At 37.7% G+C, this 23,340-nt stretch overlaps 1 protein-coding gene and 1 long non-coding RNA gene across 3 annotated transcripts in view; one reads left to right on the forward strand and one right to left on the reverse strand.

Annotated features, from left to right (window-relative positions):
- LOC140724847 (uncharacterized) overlaps nucleotides 1-23,340 on the forward strand; it is a 57,378-nt gene that overhangs the window by 22,190 nt on the left and 11,848 nt on the right. The gene's annotated exons all lie outside the window — the stretch shown is intronic.
- Nucleotides 5,035-23,340, reverse strand: part of hif1aa (hypoxia inducible factor 1 subunit alpha a) — a 42,810-nt gene continuing 24,504 nt past the window's right edge. For both annotated transcript variants that reach the window (XM_073039525.1, XM_073039526.1), the window contains exons 7-15: nucleotides 21,746-21,852; nucleotides 16,980-17,127; nucleotides 16,377-16,594; nucleotides 13,913-14,190; nucleotides 13,464-13,586; nucleotides 12,594-13,021; nucleotides 11,415-11,532; nucleotides 7,823-7,940; nucleotides 5,035-6,434 (exon numbers count right to left, since the gene is read on the reverse strand). In XM_073039525.1, coding sequence (XP_072895626.1) covers nucleotides 6,283-6,434; nucleotides 7,823-7,940; nucleotides 11,415-11,532; nucleotides 12,594-13,021; nucleotides 13,464-13,586; nucleotides 13,913-14,190; nucleotides 16,377-16,594; nucleotides 16,980-17,127; nucleotides 21,746-21,852 — 1,690 coding nt within the window. In that variant the 3' untranslated portion in view covers nucleotides 5,035-6,282. The remainder of the gene's footprint in view (nucleotides 6,435-7,822; nucleotides 7,941-11,414; nucleotides 11,533-12,593; nucleotides 13,022-13,463; nucleotides 13,587-13,912; nucleotides 14,191-16,376; nucleotides 16,595-16,979; nucleotides 17,128-21,745; nucleotides 21,853-23,340) is intronic.

Genomic DNA, 23,340 nt, shown 5'->3' on the forward strand with positions numbered 1-23,340 from the left:
AGCCCTGCTGGTTGACTTGATCTCTCTTCTATATTTTCTATATTATATATTACATTGAACTGCTACTGCTAATTTAACAAATTTCATGACGTGCATGCGGTGATAATAAACCTGATTCTGATTATGATATTTTGGAAAGGTGCAAAAATAACAGGAATTTTGCCACGGGGACTTCAACTTCCCTAAAGATGATTGGCACCTTAGTGCAAATGGTTTAGTTGGGGCAGAATTAGTTAGGTGTGTCCAGGAAGGATTCCTGACAACATTGTGTGGACTAACTGACTAGCGGAGAGGCCATACTGGATCAAGTACTAGCGAATGAACCTGGCCAGGTGACAGACCACCTCTTGGAGGATGAATATTTTGGAGATAGTAACCACAATTCTCTGACCTTTAGCATAGCCATGGACAAGGATAGGAGTAGAGTATGGGAAAGTTTAATTGGGGAAGGATTAATTATTGATGGAACTGGGCAGGAACATTGGAGTGTAAAATAGGGACAGATATTCTCAGAGAAATGCATCACAGTAGTGTGGAGATTGTTGGGGGAGCACCTGCTTGTGATTCTGGACTGGTCTGTGCCACTGGGGCGGTGAAAGGACGGTAGGGTGACGGAACCATGTTTAACAAGAGGTGGAACATTTAGTCAAGAAGAAGGGGAGTATACATGATTTAGGAAACAATAATCAGACAGGGCTTTTGGGATTTGTAAACTAGCTAGGAAGGAGCTTAAGAAAATTAGGAGAGTTACAAGGGGACATGAAGGCCTTGAAGGATTAAAGAAACCCCAAGGCATTCTACATGTACGTGAATAACAGGAGGATGACTAAAAGTAAGGGTAGGACTGCTCAGGGATAAAAGAAGAAACATGCCTTGAGTAGGAGAAGGTAGGAAGGTGCTTAATAAAATCTTTGCTTCAGTATTCATCATGGAGGGGGTCTTTGAATGAGAGTCCACCATAGAATAGGCAGTGTGCTGGAACATGTCAAGGTTAAGAGCCAGTTTTATAGCTTCTGAAAAAGATTAGGATAGATACGTCCCCGGGGTGTTGGATAAATATGTAATCCTGGTTATTATGGGTAACAAAGGATAAGATTGCTGGGACATTTAGGAGTACTACCTGGGGACTGGAGGATGGAATATGTTGTTTCTTTGTTCAAGAAAGATGATGGGGATTATCCTGGGAATTATAGACCAGTGCATCATTGGTGGACAAACTAATGCAGCAAATTCTTGGGGACAGAGATTGCAAGCATTTGAAGAAGGATAGTCTCATTGGGGATAACTAACATGACTTTGTGAGGGACAGGTTGTACCTCATGAGCTCGATTGGCTTTTTTTTTTAAAAGGAGGTGACAACGGAAATTGATTCAGGTGCAGTAATGGATATGGATTTAATTAAGGCATTTGACAAGGTTCCCTGTGATCATGAAGCATGGGATCCATGGAAACTTGGTTGCCTGGATTCAGGTTTGGCGCGCCCACATAAGGCAGGTGCTACTAGATGGATTGTCTTCTGCCTGTAGGTCAGTAACTACTGCTGTTCCACAGGAATTTGTTTTGGGACCCCTGCTCTTTCTGAGATTTTATATGACTTGGATGACAAAGTGGAAGGGTGGGTAAGTTCACAGATGTCAAAGATTGGTGATTAAGTGGGTAGTATAGGAGGTTGTCATAGGTTACAATGCGATATAGACAGGATGTAGAGGTGGGTGGAGAAGTGGTGGATTGAGTTCAATACATGAAGTGTGAAGTGATACACTTTGTAAGATTGAACTTGAAGCCAGAGTACGAGATTAATGACAGGACTCTTAGCAGTGCGGAGGAACAAAGGGATCTTGATGTCCATGGCCAAAGTTGCTTCACACCTCGATGGAGTGGTTAAGAAGGCATATGATGTGTTGGCTTTCATTAGTTGGGGAACTGTGTTCAAGAGCTGCAAGGTAATGTTAAGCTCTATAAAACTCTAATTAGACCACACTGAATACTATGCTCAGTTGTGGTTGCCTCATCATAGGAAGGATTTAGAAGCTCTAGAGAAATGTAGAGATTTATCAGGATGCTACCTGGATTAGAGAATATATCTTATGAGGAAAGGTTGAGCATACTAGGGCTTTTTTCTCTGTAGTGAAAGAGGATGAGAGGCAATTTGATGGAAGTGTATAAGATTGAGAGTCAAGGATAGAGTGGACAGCTAGCATCTTTCTCCCAGGGTGGCAATGGCCAATACCAGAGCACACGTCACAAGGTGAGCAAGATGTCACAGGTAGGTTCTCTACATAGTATGTACCTGGAATGCTCTGCTGAGTGTGGTGATAAACAGGCTGGCATAATAGGGATATTTAAGAGACTCTTGCTGATATAGGCCATGGATGTGAGAAAAATAGAATGGGCTGTGTAAGTGGAAAGCATTAGATTGATTGTGGAGTAGCTTTGTATAAGTCAGCACAACATTGTAGGTTGAAGGGCTCTACTGTTCTGTTTCCACTAGCAGAAGGATCAAACAACAAGGGAAGTGGAATGTGAATAATTGGCAAAGGAAACACGGGTAACAAAACTTTTTTGTTTTGTTGAAAAATGCTTACAGTCCAAAATAAACTTCCCAGAATGGTCAAATATGCAAATTCACTGGGAAGGGGTCCTCCTTCCATGTTTTTTTTCCCTTTCTGTAATTTGGTGAAATTGACACTTCAAACACCTGTACTCTGATTATTTATTTTCTGTTTTTAGCCAGTTTGGCAAGGAGGTGGCTTATCCTGGGTTGAGTGTAAGGCTTATGTATATTGACTCTCGAATTATAAGTATGTCAATTGGCAGTAAAATCCATTTGGTTTCAATTTTTATTTTGGCCAAATTAGACAGCTTGAATGTTGCACTCGCACCAAAAAAAGTGAGGGGGATATATGGCAGATGAAAAAAAATTGCTGACTTGAAAATTGGAGATTTGGAATGCAACTTGCAGATTTGAATGGTTGTTCTGTAACAATAAATGAAGTGGAGCAGCCTTGTGCAATGGTCTGTTAAGGGCCCCGGTGCCAAACAGGCACAGCTAAACCAATTAGTTAAATTTATTTTCAGTTTTTAAATTATACAAAATAGAAACTATTGTCAGCGTTTTTTACCCTTGTACTGAACTTGTAGAATGAGCCCATACAGCACCTACTATCCACGTGACCACTATTCTAATCCCATTTGCCTATATTAGGCTGTACCCCTTTATTCTTTCCCTATCTGAATCTTCATTTGATAACCTCTAGCATTTTTATTTTTAAATTCTATGTAGGTAAGGTCTAACAATTAGAAAATTTCTTTTTTTCCCCCCCTCAGTAACACATTGTTTTGTACTAAACTCATATCACCTGATTCATTTTATACAGTAAAACTTTAGATAATCCAGGAAACTTGAGACTTAATAGATCTGGGATGGTAGGTTTTTCCTGACCTATTGCATATTGTCCTGTTAATACCCAAACACATGTTTACTCTACTGTGTAGCATGTAAAAAATATTTTTCCCAATGAATCTTCTGAGTTTAAAGGTCATGGGAAAGTAAATGGGAAATCTGCCCATCTTCCAAGCTGCATGCCTGGACTGGCAGCACACCTAGCCAGCTGTCCAGATCTTGGTCCGCTTACATCTGGATATCCAGTTTCTTTTCCAGACTAATGAGTAAGCCACATGTCATATCCTCAGGATTTCCAAACAATCCTGAGATTATCCAAGTTTAATTCTATCCAAAAATCTGCACCTGACTAAATTGTATTTTAGGTAACAAGGTTGGATGATGGTTGTACTTGTTCTGCTGTTTAACTTAGTAAATTTTAGCCATTTTTCACAGGGCAGATTTATTGGCATAAAAGTCCATGCAATTTGGAAAACTGGCTCCATTGCAGGCAAAGCAAAGTTATGCTTGTATGGAGGTTGTATAAAGTTCTACAACGTTTTCAGTGGTGGTGCACTGGCATTGTGATGTAAGAGTTGATTGAATTACATAAATTAGTGTTCTATCATTGATACTCACACGTCTGTTTCTGTGCCGTTTAGAACATAGAGCAAGATGGGATTGGAATTTAAATTATTCAAGCTTGCTGATGATACCAGAATTGGTAGTTGATGATTTGGGAAAAGTTCTGGATGAGACTGGGTTAGGTAGAGACAATAATGGCGAACAAGAATTGTTCTAGTTAAATGAGACAAATAACAAGGATGCACACTTGTCTTGGTTGAGCTATTGAATTAATGAGAAGAAGTATTCCTGTGAAGCCATCGAACTATATGTTGGAATAGTACCTAAGAGAGTATATAAGAAATCATTGGATGTTTACAGTGCTATATTTGTAGCTATGTCAAGCACTTGCCAAAGCTAGGGATGTTTTTATTTGCAACAAGAATTCAGGGAAAATTGGAATTGTGAAGAGCCTAGGTAGTATGCATAGGAAAATATTTTTAAAAAACAGTAATTTTTTTTAAACTGGGAAGATGAACGGGGGTAATTTTTCAAGTGGTGGTATCTGAGAGTAACAAGTTACGGATTGTCAGCTGTTCTCTTGGTACTAAAAAATTCTCCTATGGAAATTATAATAGCAAATAACTGCTATTTTGAATACAGTGTATACATACTGTGGGAGCTACAGTCACATAGCAGTTAGCACACTATATTACAGCTGGGGCAGAGTCAGAGTTCCTGTAAGGAGTCTATGTATGCACTCCCCCGTGGAATGTGTAGGTTTCCCCTGGGTGCTCTGGTTTCCTCCCAAAGTCCAAAGATGTACCGGGTCAGTTAATTGGGCACGTTTAGGTTAGGTTGATCAGAGTTGCTACAGGAGCAGTGTGGCTCGAAGGGCCTACTCCGCACTAAATAAATATGATAGTAAGCAATAGATTACTTGCATCTTAAAACATTTATATCATGAGTTTAATAAGCAGCGTACAGGTTCTAAATAGGATTTATTTTCAGTTAATAACTCTGGTTGCAGAACAGTAAATTTAATAGGCTGTAAAATCTTTAAAAATAAATAGCACTGACACACTGTGTGAGCCTGGTCCACATATAATGTTTATTGATGTAATGAAACAATACAGTTAGTGTTAGATCCAACCACAAATAGCAAAGGATGACTGAGCAAAAACAATCCAAGTTGTACGATACAATCTCACGCGCGAAGAATTTTGGGATAACTTCAAGAACTGGTGTAAGGCCAGGAAATGGTAGGGGTAGGAACGTGGTGTCAAAGGGATAGAGAAACAAAAAGGAACTTACAACCTACATGATACTTTAATTGGGAATTAAGTGACAAAGTGCTTTAGAACCGAGACAGACTAAATAACCAAACTAGGTCTTCTAATACAATGGAATCGTTACATTTACACTCTGTACTACCTAAACAATGCAGAAAAAGCAGCAGCATTTAGACTTAAGTGTTGCTATGATATTATAGCATGAACCTCCACTACTACAGTAGGAATTACATGCGCTGGATAACAAATGACTAATAATATTAAACTTCACATTAAAAGAGACATTGCCCATATTTAAGTTGCCAACATTCTGTTTCCAACGAACAGCTGCTTAAAAGGAAGTTGGTTCTTTTAACTGTTCAATATAAGCCTTTCTAGATTAAAAATGACAAGTACAAAGTGATTATTTATGTATGCATTCCATTCCTAACCTTCATCTTAAACTAAGTAACTAAAAAAATCAAGTTGGAGCTCCTCTTTCGTAAAAACTACATATATAACTGCAAAACATATTGCATAAAGTACTGCTGGTACTTAATAAGAAAATATATTTTGTGCAATTGTGGCTACAATTAACAGCTGGCAAAGCAACAGGCAGAAATTCTGCAGTGAATCATATAAACATAATCTTTCCCATCCAGGTTAAAGAATGGTCACTAAAAGGTGCTATATCCCTTTTAGTCTTTACTCAGTCTTAGAGTAACAGCTATTATAAATTCAAGAATTAGAGACACAGATTTCAGTGCTCATTAAAACAGACCACCAAAATGTATTTACTTATACATTGTCATTCCACCTTCCCAATGGATCCCAGGGATGTCCATCTACCTACAAACATCAAGTATCGGAAAGATATTTCAAACCAACTGGACCAAAACTGCAAATGAAGAGCAGGTATGGATGGGGTCAGTGGAGGAGCACCGCTAACTGAAAAACTGCAGTTGTAGCCAGGCTTTTATAATAATCAGATTTAGAAAATATAAATAGACTGCTTTGGGTGCTGGGGCTTTGCCATTGTCCATTATTTTGTTCAGGTCTGTGACCTTAATTGACCTGATCCAATGCTCTAAGCACTTCTTCACCCTGAAGCAGGGTTCTGTTGCCTTGGATAGGCGCATTCACTTCACAGTCATAGTTGGTGAGTGTTGGCAAACTACTGTCCTCTGCTGAATGAGCCAGAAGTCTGGCTACTATATCTGAAAGTAAAAGCAGATTAAAAATAAGACAAAATATTAATCTTAACAGTTCTAAAATTTTCAAAAATTAATCATTTTGAATTGAGGTTAAATTGTCTACAATGGAATTCAGTCATATCTAATAATTTAGCCTAACTTGCCCTACTGTAACAACAGGTTGAAGAAACTTTAAAAAAAAATCTCATCACTTAAATACATTCAAAGCAGATCAATTTTCTGGAATCAATGAAATAGCTTAGTCTTAAATGACTTAACTGACCTTTAGTTCTGCACTCTTGGCTAGCTAGAACTTGCCCTTCATTTTTCTAGATTCCAGAGAATACAGGCTTCAAGTGCTAGAACTCTCCTAAACCAACCTACTATCTCAATGTGATAAATCTTTGCTCTGTACCTTTTTAAGTAGGTGACCAAAATGATACACAATACGCAGATGTGGTTACACCGAGCTGTATTGAACTGTGAGTGACATCCGTTTCTCTTGTACTTGAAATTCCCTTGCAATAAATACAACCTGCCTGTCATTAACACCTATATATTAGCTTTAGTGCAAGGACACTATGGAATATCGCTTTCTTCAGAAATAACCTCTCATCCACCTGCCCGCTCACTTTAAGTTGTCTATCTCCTCTTGCATCCTCATCAATAATGATACTCCTACTTAGTTTCACGTCAAGGAAATTGAGTATAACAGTTGAGGCCCAAGCACTGATCCACTATCAAAGCTGCCAACAATGGAACAACGTTTTTATTCTTACTGTTTTTTAAAAAATTAAACTATCTACACCAGTACACAGCCCCTAATTACATATGTAGTAACTTTGTTCACCAACATCCAATGTAGAATCTTGTGTTGCTTGAAAATCCATAGCTAATGTTCCTTCTCATCCACTTTACTAGACATATTCTCAAAATAGTTAGATTAGTCATTCTTTTAAATCTCTGCTGATACTTCTCAAATGTCTTGGTATCACATTCTTTATTACAAATTCTTTTTCCAATATTTCCTTATTTCTAGTATTCCTTCTCTCAAATAGTGGGGTCATAATTGCTATGCTTCAGTTTGCAGAAAATCTGGGGATGATGGAGTTGGAGGAGTGGGGAACTGGAGACTGAATGGCATTATCAGCTGAGTGATGGTGTCAAAGGTTCCCCTTCTATTAATTTTGTGGTCATCCTTTGAACTATGATGTGCTCCCAATGCCTGAGTTTTCCTTTCCCTACAGATCTAAATTTGCCAGAAAAAAATCAACAAGACATAAAGTACAGGTTTCTGTTCCATTTTTTTGATTGTTATATACAGAAATGTATGCCAGAAACAATTGGGGATGAGAAACAGATAATGGGACAAGGAAATTATTTTGTGCTTGCATCTCCAAAACTATACTCACCAGTGGGTAACAAGACAAGTGTCTTCTGTTCACTGTTGATAGCATCAAATCCTTTTGCACGCTTTGAAGTTTGCAGTGTAGTCATTTGAGGGGTAGTGTCACTTGGGAATAATAACTCCTGTTCAAACAAAGAGTTTCACATTGATACATCATTCACTAGTAACTCAACATTAAACAAAATTAACACTTTTGCACGTCATTCTTAAATTTGTTTAAAACATTTAAAATAGTTAAATACTCAATTGTATTTCACTACTTTAAATAACAGTCCTATTTACAGCATTCAACGTATTCCCAATTTGTATGAATTACAAATTCTTATGAGGCACGGTAATTTCAAAGAATACACAATGTTCAGAAAGATAGGTTATGAAGCATACATGTGTGGAGGGAGAAAAACAGAAGTTGAAATTGCAGGTGAATGACTGAATTTACCAGTTGTAGATTACGAATGTTGAAAAACTTAACCTTAAACAGGATTCATATTTCTTGTCTCCATCTACTTCCATAATAGCACATGATGCCTTAGTCATTTTGAGTTTCTTGGTTTTATGTACATCAAATTTCACCATGGACATCCAATCTTTCTATACCTTTGCTTCTCCTATGAAAAGAAGCCCAACCAACCCTCCAACAGAACACTTTCTCGTTTTGATAATTTGCCATCAACTCCAATATCCAAGTTTTAGCTACAAGAATCCACATGGGTCACGGCACCATCTGTTCTTTTTATGGAATATTACTGTAATTTTTCAGTTCTACTCGGGACCTCTCTCCCTCGCCCCTTTCCAGTACTTCAATGATTGTTTTGTACACAGAAACTCACGTTTCTTCATACTTATTACCAACTTCTATTATGCTCTTGCCTTCACCTGATCCAACTCTTCCCTCTTATGGCATCTCTATTTCAGACGTTAATAATCAACATAAATTACAAGCTCAGACTCTCAAATGTCTCTGACAGCAATTCATCTCTTGCTCTTCGTTTCACAAGAATTTCAATCCATCTGTTCTAAATATGAAAATTTCCATACTAGTTTTTCCAATGTTTCTTTTCCCCTTTGGCTATTTCCTCTTCATCATGGTTACAATACTGCTCGGGTCACTTCCTTACCAGCCATCAACGACATGAATAACATTCCTCTTCTCCACTTTTCAATTTGACAGATTCTGCACACAGTAGATCATTCTCCATGATCATTGTTGATGTAATGTCACTCCAAAAGGACAATTCCCACCCTAACAATACTCGCTCTAGTAACTCAAATACTCCTTCAACATGCTTTGACTTCCAATTTAAATGTTTTGTATTCAGTGCTGACATGGGTTTCTTCGAAGTAAAAGAGACTACATATTATGGGCTGTCAGAGCAACATAAAGCTTCCAGTTGCCTGTCACTCTAATTCTCTGTCCACTATAACATGCTTGGAACAGTGTCTTTCAACTACAGTGCCTATCAAAAGTACACAGCTGCAACCCCCTTTAGAAATTTTCATGTTTTGGCTTTTTTGATACCGATCAACAAAAAAAGACACTTGTGTCAAAGTGGATACAGATCTCTACAAAGTGATCTAAATTAATTACAAATATAAAACACAAAATAATTGACTGCAAGTGCAATTTTGTTTTTCTCTATGCTCATTCACCTCCCAGTTTACTTTTACTTGAGGTAGAACAGCTGAGAAAAGCACGTCCTTTTCACTCTCTCAGCTAATATGAACTATTTTCTGTACCACACCCCCTGCCCAAATTATTCGGCGTCCCAGTCTCCCATCAGCTATTTCATTCCACTACAACCTACCAATGTAAAACCCAATTTTTAAAAATCATTAAGTTTAGTCTGGATACTAAATATCTCTATCATCTGCAGTTTGTTTTACCGCAGATCAATATCCATGACTATATTTATAGAAATGGATACAAATCACCCTATAACCACAGGTCGAAGTCAAGAACTACATGCAATAAATGGAATACCCTGATGGTTCCATTACAAATCATGATTAATAACTATAAATCTACATTTTGGCTTTAAATTGGTTAGTGCAGTAACAAATAATTTATTCTTTTAGTTGCACTGTACTTGCAATATTCTTAGAGGATCTGCACCTATGAGTTTTATTAATCCAGTTCCATTTAGATGTATAAATGGTTAAGGTTGCCACATACTATAAATTCATCCTAGCACAATTATTGTTAGTTTTTGATTTATGATAATACTGATTTCAATTCAAATATCAATTAATTTATTTCCCCTAAATTAGGCTTCAGACCCCATTCAGTAGAACGAGATGAGACAAAGTTAGTTTAGCTACTGTAAATTTTTTTTTACAAAGATAACATACTCAGGAAATTGCCACTTGGCATTCTGAATCTGCTCCATGACCAATTGTTTTCAATTGTGTAAGTGCTGACTTTGAGTAAGTTTTCATCTTTTGCTTATCAAGAATCTACCTGTGTCTGTCCTAAATATTCAAAGATATTGTAACAATTTGGATAACACACCTGCTATTTGTTCCCTGCCAAAATGGTCTATTATATATAATCGTTCATCTAAATAATTATCCATATACAGTGCCTTGATCCAGGTCATTAATATAAACTGGAGCAAGTGGAAACCCACCATTATTTCCGTGGGCAACCAGAAACATACCTGTCTACCATTAGCCATAAAATAAGATTAGCTTTATGTGTCATATGTAGATGTAGTGAAATGCATTGTATTGTGTCAATGACCAACACAGTCCAAGGATTGTGCTGGGGGCAGCCGGCAAGCGTCACATACGCTTCCAGTGCCAAAACAGTGTGCCCCCCAACTCAGTAACTCTAACCATACATTTTTGGAATGTGGGAGGAAACCAGAGCAACTGGAGGAACCCATGCAGTCATGGGGACAACTTGGAAACTTCTTAGAGAGAGAGACAAGAATGAAACCTCATTCTCTGATCAGAATTCGATTCCCACTATTGTCTGTAAGGAGTTTGTATGTCTGTCAAAATGTTATCTTAAATACAAACTACTTTTAATTTCCACCATAACTTTTGATGCAGTACCTGAAAGTGGCTTCTAGAAATCTACCTGATTACTAGTATTTAAATAAAAATGTCCCATTATAACATTTTAACAACACCCCCACTACAAACCACTGGTCTGTAGTTTATTACTTTGTCACCTTTTTTGACTAAATTATATTTGCTGTTTTTCAATCTATGGAACGACCACTGAATCCAGAAAATTGAAAGCAAGTATTAACAATCCCATTAACTTTTGGGATGAATTCCACTAGAGTCCAGTGATCTATCAGCCTGCTCAGTACCACTTCCTAATTCTCAATTAACAGCTATTTCTGAAAGGTTCCTTATATCTACTTCAGTAAAGACTGACACAAAATGCCTGTTTACCTCTTCTGTCACCAACTTGTTTTCCATTTTTCCCATTCCTTTATAACCTCAATCCATTCTAGCTATGGTAGAGACATACTACATTTGTCCAATAGTATTTATTCCTTCTGAAACCCCAATAAAGCACACTGTGTGGAAGGAATCAGAATAATTCAGCAAATTTATCAAGAGGTGGTTAAAAGTACACATACAATTCCAACTGCTTGGAACAGAGAAGCTGCATTTTCCAGTTTGCGTTTCCTGGGTGAATTGTGCAAAGCCACTGGATGAGGACTTGTCTCTTCAGTTGGAGATGTTCCTTTTGCAGACCTTCAAGCAACCAGAACAGTTTTAGTGCAATTTCATTATTAAATATACAACAATATTAGACTTATAAAATCCTCTGCATTTTCTTTGAATACACTATACACATATACAAACTTTAGCTTTACTATACTGCCACATTTCCTTTTTCCCATACAAATTTTGCAGTGAATCCTTTTACTCAGTAAAGGCTGAATTTTACACAGTGGAAAAATTATACACTGCATGCAAATACATATTAAGAGTAGGCTAGGAATACTAGCCCCCAGAAAACCACAAAGAAACCACAATCACCTATTGACACACACAATGCATGCACAATACAGTTATTAATTAACCACATCACTGGCTTAAATGAGTTGGAAGAAACTGGTATATTATCTTAAAAGACCTTCAGAGAATAGTACTTCAGTAAATAAAATAAGTAAACAGCATCCAAGGTAATATTTGTTTTGGGGTGGGCATAGGGAAATGTGTCACAGATTGAATTACGGCAGAGTTTCATGGCCAGTGCTAGACAAAGACATGGTATTTTGAATTAGTTCATATCTTTTTCCCTTCCTCATCCATTTTTTATGTTCATTGAGGATGAATGAACTAACTGGATCTCTGTTGAATAGAGAATGTGAAGACCTGAACTGAGGTCTTTGAAATGTTGCAATTCTGTCTACTGAGTTTTTCCACTTATGCTGAACAGCAAATTTAGATTTGTCAATAATATATTTTGCCAGTTTAATATATACATATTAGCTTCAAAACAACACTTTTCATTAATGAGTGTGGATAGTATAGATGCATTTAGAAAGAAACTTGATGAGCTTGACAAGGAATGATTGTTGTGAAAAGGAATGGTTGAGCCAATTAATCTGTTTCTGATCTGCATATTATGTGTAATTCTCTCAGTTCACGTGCTGGCTGACTGTAATTAAAGCCATACAAATTAAATCTGTACACATTTTGCAAAGGTGCACATACATATTACCATCCCAAAACTGTGATCATCTGACTACATGCAGAAGGGATCAATTCCTCAACAAGTAAATACTGAGAACGATCAATCAATTTACCTTTTACTATAATTAAGCAATGCCTTCACTGGAGATACAGGACTCGGTGAATGTGAAGTATCACTTTGCTGTGACAGTGGTCCTTTTCTTCCAGGTCGGATGGGTGAAGTCATTCTGCTGCTGTCCTTGCAATATGATGAATCTTGGGTACTATTCATTTCACTTGTATGTATGCAAGACTTAACTGCAACCATAGGCTCAATCTTTAAAGCCACCTGCTTTATTGCTTGCATATTCTTGTGTGGAGTGTTATTAATAGATCTTTCCGCTTGTGGAAAGATGTCAACCACATTGTTTAAACTTTGTGCGCTGGGAGGTGTGGCTGGAGAATCAGCAAGTGGTGATAGTTGGTCCAGTGATCGTAGCTGAAAATCATCATCCATTGGGATGTATGGAGCCAGCATCTCCAAATCCAAGTTATCAATATCCTGGAGAAATTAACAATTTAAATATATTAAGACTGGCACAAATTTGCCCTTGGCTTAAAATAGACAAACTAAATACACACCATCAATCTAATTCAAAATATCTTGGTTTAATTATTTCATAATTATCTCTATTGTGAAATGAAATTACAAAAACAGGAACCATCTCTCTGAATTCCATCTTCACAATAAATATTCTATATTTTCAAAGTAAAAACTTGAATTAAATGTGACTCAGGGTACCTTAACTAAAAGTGTGCTCAAGTAGCTGGCTTGGTAGGTTATACAATAAGAATGTTCAGGAACTTTCTGGACTACTCTGATGTACCTTGATGTTTTGAGTTTTCTTAGACCATAAGACATTTGGCCCATTGAATCTGTAATGTACTATTAGGATTTTGGCATTATTTGGAATACAATTCGTTATAGAGGTATTTTGTCATACCTGAACAGAGAAGGGATTCTTGGCTTCTGGATCATTTGCAAAAAGCTTTTCCACTATGTCCAGTTTGAACTCATTGGAAATGTCAGCATCAACATTAAAGCAGTAGGGTGAAGTACTACTTGGCTGTGAAGATAATTAATAATGATTAGATGGAGTAAAAACAAATTAAGAAATTAATAAAAGTACTATTACTATTGAATTTGTGAACAAAAATATGAACATCTCTTGTATAGGGAAATAAAGTCAAACCGTAGAATTTAAATATATCCAACCTAACTGCAGCACAGTAATGGTTGAAGATACATGTGTGCATGTTTCATTTCAAAAAATACATCAGTGAAGATTTCTAAATGTAGAGTTCCTTTTTAGCCGTTACAATATGTTCTGACACAAATTTAGAGGAATTGAATAAAATGACATATTTGAAAAGTTTGCTGAAGAACACTTACTTGTGTTGAATTCTGATTGCCGCAAGGACAGGAAGTGCTGCTTGATTGTTCATTCATTTGTGGAATGGTAAATGAAAATTCCAGTGGCTCCTGGTTCGTTTCAAGTTTGATCATTGATTCTAAATTCAGGGACGACTCTGTGCTACTGCATAACGGCTTTGCTGTATCTGGATGAGGGAGGGGTGAAAGTGCCAGGTCTACTGTCTTCCGGTCGGTGGAGGAGGGCAACATGACATCATTGTAAAGAGGGACATCATCAAACTGCTGCATTTCTGAATCTAAAACAAAATTTCAGCTACATTTAGACTTCATGAACTTACTGTTCCCCTCTTAATTCAAGAAAATTTACGTTAAAATCTTTTCATTAGTATAAACTCATGTTATTGGTAATATTTTGAGCAATGAAGACACAAATTAGAAATCTGCTGAAGCTGAATCTTATAAGTTTTAATTAACCCTTTCTCATTCCTTGATTGATATTAATTTCTCAAGCAAACTGTTAAATATGTTGATGGATGTCTGTGACTTCATCTTTGGAAAATGTCTGTAAATGATTTAAGTACTTTATAAGTCAATGCTACAGAATTCCAAAGGACATCACTGACAAAATTTGAATTCCAATTTCTGTAAATGAACCCTTGACAGGAGACATTTTATAAAGTTCAAAGAAGATTAAATAAGCTATATTCTATGTGCTTTGTATTGTGGATGTGCACAGTGGAGCCACTGACAAGCTCAAGTTTCCACCCAAATAGGTGATCCCCTGTAACCTATACTTACATTGTCTTTGTTTTTAAATATGATAATGAGCTTAGATGACAAATGTATATGATATTTTGCCACAACAAACCAGAAGCCATACATGTGCCATTCTTGTAATGCTTAGAGCACAATTGTCAAGTTAAAAAATTTCGGCCTTTCAGAGTATAATTTGCTATCAAAGGTAACAAAACCAAGACTATAGTCCATTCATATACAAGTTGACTACCCCTTATCCAAAATTCAGATTGTTTTGAATGCTGACATGACATCATGAATGGAAAACTCCACAAGGCACTGGGAATGTTTCCAGATGATGCACAGGTCTCTACGCATCAGACAGTTCTGAGAAGTGACCTCACATATGTAATGAACAGAAATGAATGAAAAATTGATAAGATGCATTAAGTGAAAAATGAAGATCTCGATCATGTGTCTCGTCAGCATCAAAGTGAACATAATGCCACTTAACGGTATGTTGATCATGAAACAAGAAAAGGTCTAGCACAACAAAATGGAAGTTGAAGGCAAATTGTGAAATTTCAGACGGCTAGTTGCAGAAATGTAAGAAAATGCACAACATTACATTTTTAAAGTGTCTGCTGATCATGAAAATCTAACACCAGAACAAGTCTACAATGCGGATTAGTTTTTATAGCTTACAATAAAACCTTAAAAAACATAGTAAAATAAAAGTAAAGTATACTGTAAACCCGGTATCATAAATGAAAGCCTGCTGTTGTTTGTTATTCAATAGCTGAATGGCTATTTGCCCAGTGCAGCTGCTAAGTAAATACTGTATGTATGATGAGTAAGTGTAAAACAAAAACTGCTTACCTGTAGTGCAAAGAGTCAGTCAGAATTGACAGCAATCTCAAGCTATCTCATTATATATCACAAAATCTGGAAAAATCCAAAACACTTTCCGCCCCACAGGGTACTCAACCTGTACTTTGTACACTCGCTGGAGTTTCTTACATAGAAAGGTGATCTTGAAATATATTAATTCTTAGGGACTTGATAAGACAGATGTTGAGAGAATGCGTGAAACCCATCAGCCTACTCAATTAAGGTAGTTTCTTCTAAGGGCCATTAATCTTTAGCATTCTCTACTACAGAGAATGCAGAGGCTGAATGATTGGATATATTCAAAGTCAGGATAGAGATTTTTATTTTAGAATGGAGTCAAGGATTAAGCAGCAAAGTGAAAATGAAGTCAAAATCAGATGAACTATGATCTTGGTTAATGGTGGTGTAAAATTGAGAGGTGATATAGCCTTTACTATCTACCTCATAGCACACGATAGGTCTGTTCCTTTTCATCCAGTGAATAACTATCAAAAATACCTTTTTCTCTGTCACATCCCTGGTAAACTAATGTTGTGCAACAAGGATGCCTGTTGGGAAAGAAAATTAATCAGGCTGGAACTCTCAATACTTCTCAGCACTTGGAATGGCCGTAGCCTTTACATATTTATCTTTGGTTTATCAAAATTTGCTCAAAACAGAGTATTTCAATACTAATGCAAATCTGTTAAACTTATTCCTTAGAACCATAAAGAAAAGTTGAAATGAATCTTGCTCTGAGAGCTTTATATTTCATTGTTTAATCAGCTTCTATTTATGAAAGAAATGTCTACTCACAAAATGAGTGGCTAGAATTCAAAATCAATAAAACACAGTATGCATGGAGATAACTTCCTACCTGAGGGGCTGAAGTCCAGCGAGACAACTGTATCACCAGCAGCAGGTGCAAGTTGAGTCAAAGCCTCTGGTTCCTCCTTCAGTTTGTCAAAAAGATCATTGGCCTCTTCATTTGTCGATTGATCAGCTGTTTTAGTAGGTTCCTCAGACTTATCAGCAGGTACTGGTACACGCTCTGTCTGATCCAGTGAAAGAACCACTTCTTTTTCAACTAGACCACTGTAAGAAATATTAGAATATTTATCCTGTGATTCACTATAAGGTAGATGCTCCTATTTCACATCTTTTCAAAAGAAGCTACAACTTGAGAAAGACAAGTTTTCTGCATTTTTTAAAAATAGTACATTAAGTTGTCACTTTCCAGATTTTGTCACGCATTCTATGTCAAAATTAGGGCAAACTTGTTCAGGAAGGAATACACTCAGCATTACAATGATCTCAATTCATCCCTCCTAATGTTTGTATTAATGGGTATGTACACAGAAACAATGGAAATAACATTTATAGGCCTATCCTTCCAAATGTTTACCGGTAGTTATTAAGGACATACAATCCTTCTACCATGTACAAAAATAATTACTATATTTTTATTATAGATCCTTACCTCAAAACGTAGTTCACACAAACGATGCACTGAGGTTGGGAATTTTTTGCATTGTAGATGACTGTGGCTTGAGTTTCAACCCAAACATAACCACCTTCCTTGCCTAACATCCTGTACTGGCCTGTAGTGGCTTGGCCTTTAGTAAACACTTGAGGAAAAAACAGTCACGATTAATTGTGGTAAAGCTGTCAAAAAAGCCTCTTCAGCTAATAGTAAGGCTTTCACAATCAAAAGCAACCTGGCTTTTTACTGTAACATTCATGAGTATGAGGAGAACCTGCATTTATAAGCTATTCACAGAAACCATTTTGGAAATCTAACTGGCCAGATTTGCATGTAGCTGAAATAGATACCATCATTGCTTAAAGGCATATGGGTGAAATGGTGGAAAACGTTTTCCACCAGAAAAGATCAAAGCATGGTAGAAGTCCTTGATGATGTATACTGCCTCCAGAGAGCGCTCTTCATGCTGCTGCCATCAGGAAATGGGTATAGTAGGTATAGGTCCCACACTATCAGGTTCAAGAAAAGTACTTGCAGCTATGATGTTGAGGCCATTACAAAGACTTGGATGGCTCAGGGGCACGAATGGTTACTTAGAGTGCCAGGCTTTAGATGTTTCAGAAAGGACAGGGAGGGAGGCAAAAGAGTGGGGGCATGGTACTGCTGATCAGAAACAGTGTCACAACTACAGAAAAGGAGGAAGTCATGGAGGGATTATCTACTGAGTCTCTGTGGGTGGAAGTTAGAAACAGGAAAAGATCAATAATTTTACTTTTTTTTTAATAGACCATCCAATAGTATCAGGGACATCGAGCAAATAGGGTGACAAGATTATGGAACGATGCAATAATAACAAGGTTGTTGTGATGGGAGATTTTACTTTCCCCAGTATATCGCCAATATTGATTGGTAACTCCCTAGAGTAAGAGGTTTAGATGGGGTGGAGTTTGTTAGATGTGTTCAGGAAGGTTTTCTTTCACAATATGTAAATAAGCCAACAAGAGGAGAGGTTGTACTTCATCTGGTATTGGGAAATGAATCTGGTCAGGTGTCAGGTCTTTCAATGGGAGAGCATTTTGGAGATAGTGATCACAATTCTATCTCCTTTACCATAACACTGGAGAGGGATAGGAGCAGACAAGTCAGGAAAATGTTCAATTGGAGTAAAGGGAAATATGAAGCTATCAGACAGGAACTTGGAAGCATAAATTGGGAGCAGATGTTCTCAGGGAAATGTACAGCAGAAATGTGGCAAATATTCAGGGGATATTTGCATGATGTTTTGCATAGGTACGTTCCAGTGAGAAAGAGAAAGGATGGTAGGGTACAGGAACCATGGTGTACAAAGGCTGTTGTAAATCTGGTCAAGAAAAAACTGGTTCAAAAAACTAGGTAATGATAGAAATCTAGAAAATTATAAGGCTAGCAGGAAGGAGCTTAAGAATGAAATTAGGAGAGCCTTGGCAAGCAGAATTAAGGAAAAGTCCAAGGCATTTGACAAGTATGTGAAGAGCTAGAGGATAAGACGTGAGAGAATAGGACCAATCATGTGTAACAGTGGAAAAGTGTGCATGGAACCAGAGGAGGTAGCGGGGGTACTTAATGAATACTTTGCTTCAGTATTCACTATGGGAAAAGGATTTAGAAAGAGGAGGTGCTGGAGCTTTTGGAAAGCATCAAGTTGGATAAGTCGTCAGGACCGGACAAGATATACCACAGGCTACTGTGTGAGGCAAGGGAGGAGATTGCTGCACCTCTGGCAATGATCTTTGCATCATCAATGGGGACAGGAGAAGGTCCAGAGGATTGGAGGGTTGCAGATGTTGTCTTATTCAAGAAAGTGAGTAGAAATAGCCCAGCAAATTACAGACCAGTGTTTGGTAAGTTGATGGAGAAGATCCTGTGAGGCAGGATTTAAGAACTTTTGGACAGGCATAATATGATTAGGAATAGTCAGCATAGCTTTGTCAAGGGCAGGTCGTGCCTTACGAGACTGATTGAATTTTTTGAGGATGTGGCTAAACACATTGATGAAGCAGAGCAGTTGATGTAGTCTATATGGATTTCAGCATTTGATAAGGTACCCCATGCAAGGCGTACTGAGAAAGTAAGGAGGCATGGGATCCAAGGGGACCTTGCATTGTGGACCAGAACTGGCTTGCCCACAGAAGGCAGAGTGGCTGTCGACGGGTCACACTCTGCATGGAAGTTGGTGACCAGTGGTGTGCCTCAGGGATCTGTTCTGGGACCCCTTCTCTTCGTGATTTTTAATAAATAACCTGGTTGAGGAAGTGGAGGGATGGGTTAGTAAATTTGCTGATGACACAAAGATTGGGGGTGTCATGGATAATGTGGAGGGCTGTCAGAGGTTACAGCGGGACATCAACAGGATGCAAAACTGGGTTGAGAAGTGGCAGATGGAGTTCAACCCAGATAAATGTGAGGTGGTTCATTTTGGTAGGTCAAATATGATGACAGAATATAGTATTAATGGTAAGACTCTTGGCAGTGTGGAGGATCAGAGGGATCTTGGGGTCTGAGCCCACAGGACACTCAAAGCTGCTGCACAGGTGGACTGTGTGATTAAGAAGGCATACAGTGCATTGGCCTTCATCAACTGTGGGATTAAGTTCAAGAGCCAAGAGGTAATGTTGCAGCTATATAGGACCCTGGTCAGACCCCACTTGGAGTACTGTGCTCAGTTCTGGTCACCTCACTACAGGAAGGATGTGGAAACTATAGGGTGCAGAGGAGATTTACAAGGATGCTGTCTGGATTGGGAGCATGCCTTATGAAAATAGGCTGAGTGAACTCGGTCTTTTCTCCTTGGAGCGACGGAGGATGAGAGGTGACCTGATAAGAGGCATATAAGATGATGAGAGGCATTGATCATGTGGATAGTCAGAGGCTTTTTCCCAGGACTGAAATGGCCAACACAAGAGGACACAGTCGTAAGGTGCTTGAAGTAGGTACAGAGGAGATGTCGGGGGTAAGTTTTAAAAAAAAAACGCAGAGAGTGGTGAGTGCGTGGAATGGGCAGTCTGGTGTCGGTGGTGAAGGCAGAGACAATAGGGTCTTTTAAGAGACTCTTGGATAGGTACATGAAGCTTAGAAAAGTAGAGGGCTAAGGGCAACCCTAGATAATTTCTAAAGTAAGTACATGTTTGGTTAGCATTGTGGGCCAAAGGGCCTGTATTTTGCTGTCGGTTTTCTATGTTTCTATTATCTTCACCCATCAGGCTCCTGAACCATTGTTATCTTCATTCACCTCAACAATGAACTGATTCCACAACCTATGGACCCATTTTCAAGGACTCCACAACTAAGTCAGTTTATTTATTTAATATCTGCACAGATTGTCTTCCCTTGCACATTGTTGTTTGTCAGTATTTGTTTCTCATTGATTCTATTATATTTCATTGTTCTACTGAGAATACCCATAAGAAAATTATTATTAGGGTGGTACAGTGGATTCTGATTAATTGGGACAGAAAAATGTTGCTGAATAATTTCTAAGCAGCGTCAGTTGCATGACCTTGTGTGGCCATTAGCCACTACAGCTGCTCAGAGCGAACAGTTTTTAAATAGTATCGGCTGTGTGTATGTGTGTTCAGAAAGCAATGATTTTGTCACAGATAGCTAGCATGAAATAAGTAGTAAGACAATTTAGAACTGTTTTGCTCACTGCAGTTTCAAGCATTCAGGCTTGCAGATGCCAGAAACAGCTGGGAGTAAAAATGAAACAATTTCACTACTTCAACAAGATAGGAACTACAAAAATTTGAAAGATGCGATCATTAAAAGCATTGTACGTAGGCAGTCCATTATCTGCACTAGGTGTTATGTTGTTTACTTACAGTCAATCAAATCAACACAGCAATGTGTTGGCTGCCTGTCGTATCTGATGATGACAATGAAACCTGTGCTGGAGAGTTTTTAAAGTGGAAATGCCATTGCACTAGGACAGTACTGCACTCTTGACCACAAAAGTCTGGGGCTAATGTTACCAGTCATCACAAACTGGGGTCTTCCTTAGTTGCAGTGGATAATCATGACTACTTCTGAGCTGTATCATGCCCTTTGCTCTCCACGAAGCATTGCAGAACCGGCTTCCTGGCCACTGGATCTCACTGTTGATTTCATCCGCTCAGCCCATCAGAGCTGACTTCACGTGCTAGGACACCCTACTTCACCAGGGTATGAGGCCCGTTGGCTACCGTCACTTGGTCTACGCTGCCTGTCGAAGCAGTGTTCTGGGGTATGGCTGCTGTCACATAAAAACAGCTACTTGGAGACACAGTTGAGAGCTGAGTATCCAGTGGGGACAAAAGGTGAGTAAGCTGCCCCAGAATGGACACAACAAACCTTTTACCAGAGGTGCAATTCCTCCCAAAACACCCCATACACAGCAGCAAATATTGCATGAATTGCTCTTGTAGATAACCATTATGAAATAATAGTTTTATAATATTGTAGTTGCTTTGGTAGTCTAATTTATTCTGTATTTCATTTAAATGCATAATTAGTTACTCAGTTAAACAGCAGTTTGTCTTTTTTTTAAAATAACTTTTTTAACTATTTCCATGAAACTTTGGCCAACAGGGTTAAAATGTACTGTTCCAGATGTGTCCCAATTAACTGGAATCCACTGTATATGGTGACATATAGGTACTTGATAATATATTTTTGTCATCTTCTGATCCATACATCAATAAATATTGAGGAAAGAGAACAGCAAGAAGTTACCCAAATAGTATACTTACAGTCATGATGTGTTTTGGTCAGATGATCTGAATCCATGGCATGGTAATACTCATAGACTGAACGACCCAGTAATTCTTCTGGTTGGTAACCCATTAACTCTGTTATTCTGCAAGGAAGATTAAAGGACTACATGAGAAAATTGCCTTGGTGCGCTGTACAATGCAGTACTGCATTTCTTTCAATTCAGAATTATGTTTATTCAAAAATAGTGTATTCGAGACAATTTCTGAGATGTATTTTCCAGTGTTAACTTGTTGGTCGGGACTGCTTTTCCCTGGTTTTATCCTGATCAATTAAAAACAGACTCTCCTCTGCACAGTTATCTGTCATTAAGCATCTTTTCCTTTCTTCATTAATGTGATTTCCCTCAAACTTCTGCAGTCAGCCTGTTTCCTCAAATACACTGATAATGCTCAAAACTATGTTGCCCGTCTTCACTCAGCAGCTGCTTAACTTTTAAAGTGTCATACAGCATGAGCAGTGTTTTATTTTGCATAAATATTTTAAGCACACAAACATCGTTTCATCCACAATCATAGCATCTTACATTCTAAGATGAACTTCAGAATACATTCCCACATTATGTCCAGTGATTCACATTCCTATATCACTAAAACTAACTGGTGTTTCTAAGATGACCGGCTGATCAAGGTTCTAGCCTTTGGAATTTTCTTTTTAAACTCCTTTCACTGTCATTTTTCTTCCAAATTCAATTTTGACTTTTTTAGTCAAAATGAGGCTTCTCAAAATGAACTTTTAAATACCAAATACTGAATTATCTGCCCAATTCTGCGATGTGCCTTGTTGTTTCCCAATGTTTAAAGCATAAAAGTTGGATTGCAGTGGTTTAATAATGTGGCTATCATCCCTTGTGGATAGCCACATAAGCAATAAACGCCAGGCTAATAATTCTGACTTCCAGTCATTGAAAGACATCCAAGCAAATAATGTTACTGATTTTAATCGGACTCAGTTCCTTTTAAAAGTTGTAATTGGAAACCTTGTCATTTAGTAAAGCGTGGTTAGCTTATCAAAATTTCAGACTACATTTATCCCTGTCTTTCTGCTCCTTTAGAATACACCTGCTATGAATTCATGATTTATGGATATCCATAAATATGAACAAGCTCATGTTATTAAACCTGGAAGTATGAATGCCAGAACTAGTTTCCACTATTACGCTCTTCCCCCCCCTTTACTAATTGCTCTTATCAGTCATGTGCGCTCTTGATGCCATTTATTGCAATACCGTAGAGGTATGGTAATCACAATAATAATTTTTCTTTGTATATTCTCTAAATTTGAAGACTTACTCCATGCTAGCCGGTTAATTTTTGAATTGAACCAGCCTAAATATTTGAAATATTCCTATCAACTTAAATATCAGGACACAGCAACTTTCTTCAGTCCCAATTAAAACAAATTATCTATAAACCCTAATTGTCTAATTTAACTGAACTCTAAAAATTCAAAACTGTAAATTCATTTCTCAGCATTAAACCTTCATGATACAAAAGTAGGCTTCCAAACCTGTTAGACCTGTCTTTTCCATTAAGAACAAGTATAAACCCATTGAACTATTGATCTAGACTAA

This window comes from Hemitrygon akajei, chromosome 3 (assembly GCF_048418815.1).
Source record: "Hemitrygon akajei chromosome 3, sHemAka1.3, whole genome shotgun sequence".
Lineage (NCBI taxonomy): Eukaryota > Metazoa > Chordata > Chondrichthyes > Myliobatiformes > Dasyatidae > Hemitrygon > Hemitrygon akajei.